General features: G+C 39.8%; 1 protein-coding gene across 1 annotated transcript; it reads left to right on the top strand.

The window, feature by feature from the left end:
- Positions 1–3608: 3608 nt before the first annotated feature.
- On the top strand, positions 3609–4613 carry LOC308406280 (permeability factor 2-like; the record flags this gene model as incomplete). Its single annotated transcript, XM_080897188.1, has 4 exons — positions 3609–3675; positions 3827–3935; positions 4041–4115; positions 4532–4613. 4 exons carry the CDS (start codon positions 3609–3611, stop codon positions 4611–4613), a joined length of 333 nt encoding a protein of 110 aa, XP_080753314.1.
- Between the last annotated feature and the right edge of the window lie 7649 nt (positions 4614–12262).

The following is a 12262-nucleotide window of genomic DNA, read 5'->3' as shown; positions in this document are numbered from 1 at the left end:
GCACAGAGGAAAAACACACAGCAGAGCGACCACATGAAGGTTAACAAAGCGACAACAAGCAGGGGAAGAGTGAGGATTAAAATACATAGACATAATGAGAAAAAAAAAGCTAATCTAGACATAATTCGCACAGGACAGGGGCTATCAAAATAAAACTGGAAGCATGACATTCTTCAGCGCGCAGACTAGACACTAAGACTTGGAAATACAGCCCAGACCGTGACATACTCACCTGCATTTCACTTTCTCCTTATCATCTAATGGAAAATCACTTACATCTGCCAAATACTGACTGTATAAAGACTCTGCCTGCATTGTTAGCTGGATGACTGCAGAGGAATGTGCTGGGTGTCTGCCAGCAAGGAAATGACTCACTCTGCTTGCGAAAAATCACAGAGGTCAATGCTGTCAGTATAGCTGGTTTTGAGCCAGTTGCCAGTTACTCGTCATTACTCACATTAATTCCAGAGTAGTAGTGTTGGCTCCAAGCCAGCAGTAGTGTTAGGAAATTGGTCAAAATATCCAGACCTTTTATTTCAGTCCCACAATCCCCCTCCAGCAGGTAATTCAGGTCCCACATATGAACCCATCAGAACCTCAGCACTGACAGGAATGAGTCTAGACGCAGGTGGTGGTGAAGGTGGAGGCTTGGATGGAGCTCTGAGTGACCAGCATGAAGTGAGAGATGGGAAGTAGGTGGGCTGAGTGAATGAGAGTCAGACAGGCAGAATAACACAAGAGAGCTGAGATATAAAGTACGCTGAACGGGGGCTGACTGGCTCGAAGAAGTTGGTCAAGAAGATGATTGTACTAGAGCTGTGATGTCAGCAGTGTGGTAAAGTGGAAGTGTTGTAGATAGGGTTGCCAACCGTCCCTTAAAATACGGAATCGTCCCGTATTTCGAAACAAAAGTACACGTCCCGTATTGAGCTAATAAGGGACGCACTTTGTCCCGTAATACAGTGAGAATCAAAAGTAGTCTATAACTTTTAATGGAATTAACGCTTTGTTTGAAAACATAATTCCCAGCCCCTCTCCTGCTTTGTGACCAATGAGCTGACAGCACACTTATGACAATTCGAGTATGACAATTCAGATTACCGCTCATCTCATTGGTCGAGGAAAGGTCGCTTACGGAGAAAATACCGGAAGACAACAGATGACCACAACAAGAAGCATGGCCAACAGGGAAACAAACGCCGACACTGCGGTGCAAGTCTCGGACGACAGTACACCTAAAGCTGGGCAGACACTGTGCGATTTTTTCAGTCACGTTATTCAGCTCCTGCTCAAACTGCACGATTGACTCGCAGGGGTTAGAAGTTGGTAGGTCACGATGCAGGGTCTTACACTATACGACCCGATGCTCTGATGCGACCTGAGAGCTCACACTGTGCCTCCATAACATGAAGGTTATAACAGAAAATCTGTCGCTCGCTCTCTCTCCCTCTCTGTCTTTCACTCACACAGACACACCACCACCATCAACTTTGCTAAATTGCTAATGAAAAACATTTATCAGGCAGCTGTGATTGAGCAACAGTGTAAATCCAACTATTTTCACGGTTGTTGTGGTCGTGATCATTTTGTGATGCCACATGGAAAAGGCTCGGATGAGCTTTCCAAAGTTCTACAAGTTGTGCCTCCATCGCTTGTGTCCAGATCACACGCCGCACAGCTGTGCTGCTCCGTCTTTTTCACCGACGTTTACGTGTTTGCGCGTGAGCAGTGTGAGCGGCTGTGGTGAGACCCTCACGAGCGATTGATGATCGGGAGCTGGTCGTGAGGTGTTAATCACTTCTCGTTACCCCACGTATACTACACGATGCACGATGAAGGCCAAAATCGGGCCGATCACCAAAACCGTCGCACGACTCAAAAATCGTCTCAAAATGGGCCTAAAACCGCACAGTGTGAGCCCAGCATTAGAGCAGCAATGTTTGTTCCCCTCAGAGAAAGAAAAAAAAGGCTGCAAAAGTACAGGGAGGAATGGGAAAAGGAAAACACCTGGCTGGAAAAAGTTAATATGGGCATGTGCAGTGAATATCAGCGCTATGTGGCCAGAAGTGTGATAATATAATTTATTTTGTGTAATAAACAACTGCAAGGATAGATAGTCATCTATTTGTTGTAATCAATACATAAAAGTAATACATAGGTGAATAATGATGATGAGTTATGATGCGTAATCATGGGAACAAGTGGGTTTACAAACAGGAGCAGCTGATTAGCTTTAGAAAAGCTGAAATAATACCTCAACTGAAGCCTATTGTACTAAATGCACTAAATGTGCACTGTTACAAGAATATTTTTCTTTCTATTGTTTTCTATTATTTTAAGTTAAGCAGGACAGAGTTCTTTTAAAGAAAGATTTACTTATATTCTCAAAAGTTAAGCATGACAGGCTTCTGTTTAAGAAGGAGACCTGTTTTATTGTGTTAATGTTGTCATTTTGAGCTAAAAATAAATGGCTAAATGATCATTTGTTTCACATGTGTTCATATCACAAAGAATAGAATATGCATCTACTTAAATCAACTTCAAGTCAAATGGTTAAAAAAAATAATTTCACACACAAAAAAAGAGCTAGAAAATTCACCACACTGGGAATGGTGAAGACAACTGGGTTGCCCGGCCCTGGCCACGAGGTGTCCCTTATTTGTTTTTCAGGGAGTTGGCAACCCTAGTTGTAGAGGACAGACTAGCAGCCGAACACCTACGAAAGCAGGCAGATCACTGATTACAGATCTCCCTTAGTGAACTTGCATATGATTGATTACAACTTGCAGCCTGAGAGACTGAACTTTAGATACAAGATAAGTGACTAAGGAGGACAGGTTTATGTGCATTACTTTAAAACTGGTTGCCGTGGCCGGAGATGCTCTGAAGCCGCTGTCTAATAAAGATGCCTCCAGGGAGAAAAAACATGAGTGTGAAGCATCTTTATTGGAGGCAGCAGTATTTTTTTGTTGGTTTCTCATTGCTTTTTGTGAACTGTCAATTTCTCCACTAATACCAGGATGCAGTGTTGGCAGTTTTATATAACCCGGGTATACAGCCATGTAATTATTCTGTCTTTCATAAAGAGGCTTCATAAGAAAAATACACTGTTTGGTCTTTTTGTAGACCAACTCTGCATGTGAAGTACAGATTGTCCCAGAGTCCCAGAGCCCAGGTACAAGAACATCTTGACTATCTGTCCCTCCAGCCTTCAAGGTCCACTGCAACACAGCTGTATGGTCTCGCTGAAGGTCAAGGTTGAACAACTTTCCTTGGATTTGGATATTTGTAAACTCAAATGTGATGCAATGAGGAGCTGCTAACAGGAATTGAAAGTACAACACAACCACTGGATTTCTACTGTGAGAGGACAGGAAACAGATTTTTGCAGCCACTTCTTAGGAAGACATCCTTGGCAAGAGTCCACCCAGCTGTGAGTGTATATAAGAAGGTTCAGAGATGATGAACCTCACAGTCCTGCACACTCAGGCAGCTCGAGAAGTGAAGGAGACGCACAGCAGCAGAGATCCTTCATATCTGAGAAGAACAAACCAGTTGAAGACTGAGCCTTCAGTAGATCCTTCACTCAATAATTTAAAAGCTTTAAGATGAAGACAAGTGTTGCCATCCAGTGCATCGTTCTCCTGGCCTGCATGGCCCTTTGCACTTCACATTGTAAGTGTGTTTTTATGGAAAACCTTGGTGTATCTGTGCATCTTGAGTGGAGCTGAATTATGAAAACAAATCAATTTAAATATAGTTATGTTTAAGTAAAATATGAAACTGCAGCAGTTTAACCTTATTTATCACTTTCTACCTTTTCCAGTTATTCCAAGGTGCCGGTGTTTGAACACCAGTAAGTCTGTAAAGATCGCTCTCATCACTCAACTCAAGCTGGATGAGCCTCGTCCATACTGCAACAGGAGAGAAGTCATGTAAGTGCCCACAGTGACAGGAGCACATTATTAATAAGAGCTCAGTCATTAATAAGGATTGTTTATAAAGTGGTTTTAAATCAAAGCTTTCTTTACATGTTACAGTGTCACACTGAAGGATGGGAGTGAACGGTGTCTCGATCCTCAGTCTAAATTCACCATAATGCTGCTAGAAAAACTGTAAGTCACACAGATGTTTTTTCTTTCATTCACTGGTGTTCAACTTAATGTGAGTTAAATGTTATAGACGAAGTTAGTGAAGTTAAAACAGGAACATCAACTCACTTTGGAGCATCGTGCGAGGCTCTGCACATCAGTGATTAAAAATACTGATGGTTTTAGAGTAATAGTTCAAAGCTCAGGATGAAAACTGCTTCTGGGTCACAGGACAAATCTGATGGATGAACAATTAACAAGCTACAATAATTGAACGTCTTTATCGTGTTTTTGCTGGTAAAATTCAGGATCGTCATTCTCATAATTTAGAAGGTGAAGAAGTTAAGAGAGAAATCACTGCTTGAGTGTTATGAGTTATGAATCTGTTCACTATCACTGGAGCTTCAAGGTCTCACGTCTGTGATTTGTTGTCTTCACAGGAGGCAGAAGAAAAGTCAGCATAAGACGACCGTCAGCCCCCAAACAACCACATCATCAGCCACAGTGTCAAACTCATTATGATGCACTTTGCATGTTTATTACTGTTACACAAAAGAAACCAGACATCATTCAATGAGAAGAAGGAGCAGCCGAGATCCGGTGCAGATTTGTCCACCACATCCCACCGTGGTTGATGGGACTGAAATCTGGTGACTCTGGAGGTCATTTACATGCAGTCATCTCACTGTCATGTTCAGGACACCAGCTTGAGTTGTGAGATATGGTTCATTGGGCGACCGTGGCTCAGGGGGTTGGGACTCGCATCTGTAACCGGAAGGTCGCCGGTTCGATCCCTGGGCTCTCTGTCCTGGTCGTTGTGTCCTTGGGCAAGACACTTTACCCTACTTGCCTACTGGTGTTGGCCAGAGGGGCCGATGGCACGATATGGCAGCCTCGCTTCTGTCAGTCTGCCCCAGGGCAGCTGTGAGAGTGAATGAATAGTGGTATTGTAAAGCGCTTTGGGTGCCTAGAAAAGCGCTATATAAATCCAATCCATTATTATTATACTGCAGGAAGTAGCCTTCAGAAGATGTGTACACTGTGGTCATAAAGGGATGGACATGGAAACAGTAAACAGTGAACATTGTTCAGCTGTTGGACTGGATACATGTTTAAGTATTTGGGATTTTTTAATCTTTTTTTAATGCACTTATCATCAAGAGTGGCTCCTCTGATTTTAAACCAAAGCTCTCCAAACCAGCTGATATGAGAGATCCACTTGAGCTCGCTTCATAGTTCACCCCTCTGTTTTCCTTCCCTCGAGTGCAGCCTTTGTGTTTTGTGTTTTATTTCATTTCATCGTTGGTCTGTTCTGGATTATTTTTATAACGTGTATATTTTTGGATTCTCAGTGACTGAAATAAAGGTTGTTTTCTGTTTGCTTCACTTTCTTGCCTTTGAGTCCAGTATCTGGGTTCTTAACCTTGCACATAGTGACACAATCTCCTCTTTCATATCTAAAACAACCAATTCTGAGATTTTAAGAACACTGAACATTTTGCTCTCTAAAAATGAGGCTTGATCGTCAGTGTTCAGTGTCAACACTGTGAACTGTTTACCATGATAATTTTGCAGTTTGCTTTAAAAATTTAGCTTAAACACGATGCAAGAACATGATACACATGTGTGACTCAAACAGCTTCATCATGAACTCGAAATCACTGAATCTGAATCCTGCATGAAAAGGTGTGTCGGGTTCTGAAGACATAACCATTAATCTTGTAAGAAGTGAGGGGATAAAACATCACTCTTCCACATTTAGCTGGTGAAAACTGTTTTGTGCCAAGACTAAATTTATTAGCCTTGATTTTGTGTTTAAGTCACTGCTTCCTGTAAGGAGTTGAACATGGGAATAATAATAATAACACATTTCCAAACTCCAGATGTGAAAAAGTTATCTGAGGTTTTGGGAACTGGGAGCTGAGCCTGTCGTGGGTTTCTGCCAGGAGTGAATGAGACCTTTACAGGGGGACCCTCGGTCAAGGTTTAAATCTAAAATACAAACTCTCCAATCAGTTATGTGTTGATACATTTTATTTAAGATTATATTTCACCTAACATATATTTTAGATAGCAATAGACAGAACTCTAGTTAGTCACATGTACAGTAAAGACATCACCAAAAGCATTAAAAACGACCAGTTTGTGGTGAAAATCTCCTGAAGTAAATGTTGACATCTGGATATTTGGTTCTGAAAACGCACAGACGCTAAACTTTAACTGGAAGCTCCACTTGGATACTTTCCAGCACCATCCTCAGTGGTCACATGTGAATATTTTGGGCAATACAATCAGGTAAAAATCTGCATTTCTCAAATGCAGAGTTGCAATGAAGGATACATATTTAGGCTAGTTAGTGCCCAGTGACAGATTAATTAATAAAATACTAAAAAAAATTCATTCAGTTCAATTTTATTTACCAGCACCAAATCACAACAACATTGGCAACAAAGTGCTTTATATTGTAAGGTAAAGACAAGAATATAGAGAAAACTCCAATGGATAATCACTTATGAGCAAGTACTTGGTGACAGTGGAAAGGAAAAACTCCCTTTTAACAGAAAGAAACCTCTGACAGAACCAGGCTCAGAGGAGGAAGACAGGACAAAGACATGCTGTGTGGAAGAGAGCCACAGATTAATAATAACTACACTGTTAGCCTTTGCAGTAATTTCCATAGCTTAGTACTGCAAAATCAACAGTAAAAAACTCTAAAGGATGTTTGCAGTTTAGTACTGTAATTTGCATGTAATTGTGGGAAAATTCCCTGAGATTACATTATTTTTACGGTAACTCACTGTACTCATGGAAACAGCTGTAAAATACATCAAATGTAACAATTGGTGATGTTACTGAGATTATACTATTACACCATCTGGATATCTGTTGTTTTCTACTGTAGATCTAAGAGTAATTACTTAAATTCTTATTCAGAGTGTATTACTATAAAATGCGATTCACTGTGAAAGTAGTATAACATATAAACTACAATATACAGCATCATTTTTAACTTAAGGAGTAAGTTGCAGCCACACTAAAATTTAATTCCTTGAACTGAATGGAACCTCATATATTAATAAATGTATTTGTTTATTCAAACAATGTGAAACATTATTAATACTATTAATTAATAGTATACTTGTAAGGTTAGTATTGTGATAGAGTCGAGTATATTTAATTATACTCTTGTAGACATTATGACATTATGCTAGTACAATTATGGTGAACAAAAAGTACATCCAAAAGTTAATTTCAAGAATACTGTTATGTACTAAAACGGGGGCCAATATAGTCCCAAGAAGCATTATTAGTATACGTACTAGGTAAGGTATACTTAGGAAATATAATTGAAGTATACTTATTTTTGTATGGCCAGCAACAAAAACGAATGGCTACATTTAGAGTAATGTTTAAAAATGACTTCATTTAGCAGGGTGTTCCTTTTTTCTCTTCTTATTCTTTCTTATACTGGACCTTCATTTGTTTTGTATAAGGTGGTACTTTTTAAGACGCCTCTGCCTAACTACAGTGAACTAACCTAATAATATGCTCTGGTCGTCATTTTACACAAGTTAAGGTGTCACATCCATGAAACCTACACCACTAACCAGCATCAGTCCTACAACTTCACTCTCAAAATTAATAAATCCTGGGACAAGCAGAAACTGTATTTTTAGCGGTGCATTTTGTTGCAGGCCAGACTGCTATTAAATGCTCTCCTAAAGAAATAATTCCTTTGTAGCACCACTTCGTCTTGGTTCAGAAGAGATGTCCTGGATATACGTGATAATGTAACACGGGTGTTTATGTTTGTTCATGTTTAGCACGTTGGGTTGTGTTTTTAAAGCGATTGTTACGTTTTTAAAGCTTTGTAATGCGACAGGTGCGATAGCCGACACCACACCTTCACCTGACGTACAACGTGACGTATGACGCACACGTCGGGTATGCACTTTCTAAACAACAATGGGGATAGAAAATATTGCTCGAGTGGTTAATGCTCCTTTCGCTGGTTGCCAACCACCATTAAATAACAACAAGAAGAAAATATTGATCTGCTTCTCTTAGTTTTGCACGTTTAAGACGCAATTCAGACTCAAACAAAGCTGCAAAGCAGGAGAACAACATGGCCATCAACTATTCTGTGCCACAGATCCAGTTCGCTGCAGCACAGAGTGATGATGAGACCGGTAACATGTGCAACTTAGAAGTAGTCAGAAGTAACTGGATGTTCAATCGGGTTAAATGCAAGGTTGAATGGATTATATCTGAAGATCATATGCTATTCGTGATAACTCTGCTAGACTCCAAATTGCTTCTCGTCCATGCGGGAGTATCTCAAAATTAAATGAAACCACTTTTTCCCTAAAACGGACTGACATGGGACACATTAAAGTTGGATTGACACCAGCTAATCAGTCTGAAGGTAAGTGTTTTTTTCACTTATTTGAGAGAAGTCCGAAATGCGTTCTTATTACTGTTTGTTTTGACTTTCAAGTTACCCTACCAGGATATTTTCATTCAAATGCTAAGACAAAATGTCAATATCTATGAATGTGGAGACTCAAAAGACTAGTTAGGTTATGAGACTTGATAGAAAACTTGGACGTTTGCAACAGGTGAATCGGTGAACTACCGAGGTTGCGCCCAAATGCTTAAAGCTGTTAGCTGGTCAGTGTTTTCAGGTGTGCTTGTACTACCTGTACGGTGCGGAGTGCTGACTAAGTCATGTTAAACCCATTAAAGAGTCGAGCTCAAATATCTTTTCATTTTTGTGCACTGCTCTCTTGTCGGCACACATTTTCTGCCTTTTGTGAATAATTTTGATCATGTAAAAACTGGGAATTGGTCCCTATTGACAAGACTCTTATTCTTTTATTTTTTGCATTGCATATGTCATTTAGGAAAGGTAATTGGTCACTGAACTTTTTGCAACTATGTGTATTTCTAAATTTTGTGGCTTCAGTGCACGCAAATTTATATTGTTCAGTTTGCATGTTAAAAGCCTGCCAAGCACCCCAAGGCTGATTATGCTTGGTCAGAAGTCATTTATGAAATAGAGCTGATTAGACCGTATTAAAATTTCTGTTTGGCACAGGAGCTTTTCTTTGACACAGGTATCCAGTCTCTGTTTTGTTAGCTCAAATTTCTGTAATTTCCTTTATAAACCAAGGTTTTTGGACATGTGTCTCAGTGAATCCAGCAAAGTAATATCAAATTTCACATTACATATTACTGATCAACATGGTAGTCTAGCTACACCAACAGCAGAAATACTGAAGTCAATACTATAAAGTTTAACAGCAGCACAAACTATAAACTCCAAAATAACCATACAGTTGATTCATCTCCGGTAATTTAATTGGGCTGACTCTTTGTTAGGTGTGTTTCATGTGCAGAATAATTCCCAATTATGTACAATTATAATATGTTAAAATGGACTTATGTACATAAGGCCATTAATAATTAACTGTACATAGCTATTTGCTTTATGACTATCTAGACAGTGTGAAGAAGTGAAGTATTGAAATTATTTTATGTTGCATAATGACAACATGTTGCCCCTATACATTTAAGGACAAAGTTCAATGACCGCCACCTGCTGGATGGTGAGTGCAGAGGGGCGTGTAATCTTCTTTGGTTCATTCTATGTATTGAACCTGGAATACCAGGAGTCAGCGTGTGCAGGTTTTTTGTAAGGATAAACCCTGAAGAGGGAACAAAATGTACCTCCAAGTGTGGGACAAGCAGAAGGACTGGGACCACTGTGAAGCGAAAGGTTGTTCACATTAACCCTCATGTCACAACTTTCCTCCAGCGGCTTACTGAATTTGAGTGGAGAACTTCAAATTAGGTAACTGTTTTTGCCATTTTTAGTGAATTTCTTGTATAATTTAAGTGACCAATGTGTTGTTACCCATGTCTCCACAGATGATCCATGGCCCATGCTTTCTGGACATTTACACAAGACGAGCAACAATGAAGACAAGCTCTCTTGCCATCTTGCAAGACGCTGTCTCTGTCCAATAGGTTTTTTGAGTGCAACAGTTTTGATTTTTTTTCCTTCTTTTACCCGTTTGTTAAAAATTATTTCAGCTACTTACACTTTAATTGTCACATATATTGGCTCACCCTACAAATCAATGAACTCAGTCCACAAAACAAGATCAGGGTTCAGTGCAGGTCAGTCAAGTTCCTTCACACCACACACGCTCATCCATGTCCTTGTGGACCCTGTTTTGTGCATTGATTTGGTGGTGTGAGCCAGTATTTTGGACAAAGTGTATATAAAGGCAGAAGTGTGGGGCTTGATATTATATTCATTACAATTCAGTTTATTTGTATGGTGCCAACAAAATGAATGCCAAGGCACTTCACACTGTAGGTTTAAGACCCTACAAAATATAACTAAGAAAACCCAACACCTGAGCATATGTTGTCTGCCATGATATGGATATTGCATCATATCGTTATTGTTTGTACAACCATCTGAGAAAATAATGGATTACATGGTTTAGTAAAAACAAGTGCTTCCTCAATGAAAATATGTTTTCAGTTCTTTTCAGTTTTTGATTTTGGAAATGTGTATTTCAGCAGGGAAAAATCAGAACTGAAATAAAGTGGTGTGAAGCACATGAATTATATTTTGTGTGTGCGTGTCTATCTATCCATCCATCCAATTTCTTTGGAACCCTCCAGTCTCTTACAGTATGTTACTGTTAACTGAAATTACGGTCAATTCCGACCTGTTAAACAGTAAATGGCCGCCTGTTGGGACACGGTATCCTCTAGCAGAGATGAATATTTTTGGTACTGATGATGCGTGATAACGGTAAGTTACTGGTTAATATATTGCAGTTTATTACCTTGCAGCGGGCTTACAGTGACATACCGTGAATAAACGGTAGTATACCAATTTCTTAATCACAGTATGATGTTACTTTGTTGATGTAATTTATGACATAGCGACATAACGGTATCTCACTGGCGTCACTGTCGCCAGTGAGATACCGTAAAAAAGGCTACGGTGCGTTACCATAATTTGTCCAAGAGTATTATACCACACCAGCAAAAAACGGTATCATCCTGCAGAACGGTAAGCTACCGTAACACGGCTTCACAGTATGACGCTGGCAACAGTGACGCCAGTATGTTACCGTAAAGTGGCGATGAAAAGTCTAACAGTGTAGTGACTACATACAGAGAGGTGTGTAGAAACACAAAAACATAGAAAGCACCCAGCAGCCAGGACCTACTGCAGCATAACCAATTGGGCTGGGATTTCTAGAACCGATTCCATTCTGATTCAATTTTGATTCAGACAGAAATATTGTAATTCTTCATTTATCAGTACTGACAGTTGTGAGACTTCATCAGAGGTGTAAACATCACAGCAGATGCCATTCTGTCAAAGTAACTGAGGATAAAACACAGAAAAACATGAAGGAGATTTTCTTGGCTTGTCTTTTTATAGCAGATAACCTAAAAAATACTCTGCAGTAGATCAAAAACAGAAGAAAACCATGAACCAACATATGAACATTACCTGATGCTGCTGAAGTGAAGCAGAGCAAAGTTACAGAGGTTTTATTAGAGACACAGCTAAGGGTTTTGCAATTTCTCATAATTTTAAAAAGTTAAAATTTCATCGGTATTGAACAGCAGAAATTAGACTTTCTTGTAGGAAGTCATTTTAAAAAAACAGCAGCAGACTGTGCTGTAAACAACGGTAGACTGGTGCGTAATAAGCAAACAAATAATGCAGAAAAAAAGAGATTTGAGATGGGAAACTGTTCTTGAAGTTCACTGAGAGAGAGAGAGAGAGAGAGAGAGAGAGAGAGAGAGAGAGAGAGAGCTGTGCAGGAAGTGTGGCTTTTATCGTGGTGGGAGCAAAACAGCAAAGGTCAGAGGGAATAAATGGCAACTTTTATCAAATGTGAAGCGTAGTTTTGATCTTCTTTTGTTGCTGGTTCAGTGAATTTTGATCGGAGAGAGACAAAACCTGCAGCTTCAGAATCTGTGAGCTGTCGGCTTTCAGCGCCAACGGCATGTCTGTGTACGTGCCGTCGGGTGAAAGAGTCCAACATCTCATAGATCCTGATGCGTCGGGTCTGCGCTTAGTGTTTACGTCTTTGTGTGGAATCCGTTTATCTGCTGTCATTTACTGTTTT

Source organism: Rhamphochromis sp. 'chilingali' (assembly GCF_963969265.1).
Source record: "Rhamphochromis sp. 'chilingali' genome assembly, chromosome: 1".
Lineage (NCBI taxonomy): Eukaryota > Metazoa > Chordata > Actinopteri > Cichliformes > Cichlidae > Rhamphochromis > Rhamphochromis sp. 'chilingali'.
The sequence above is the reverse complement of the archived record's forward strand: the minus strand, read 5'-3'. Positions and strand labels throughout refer to the sequence as shown.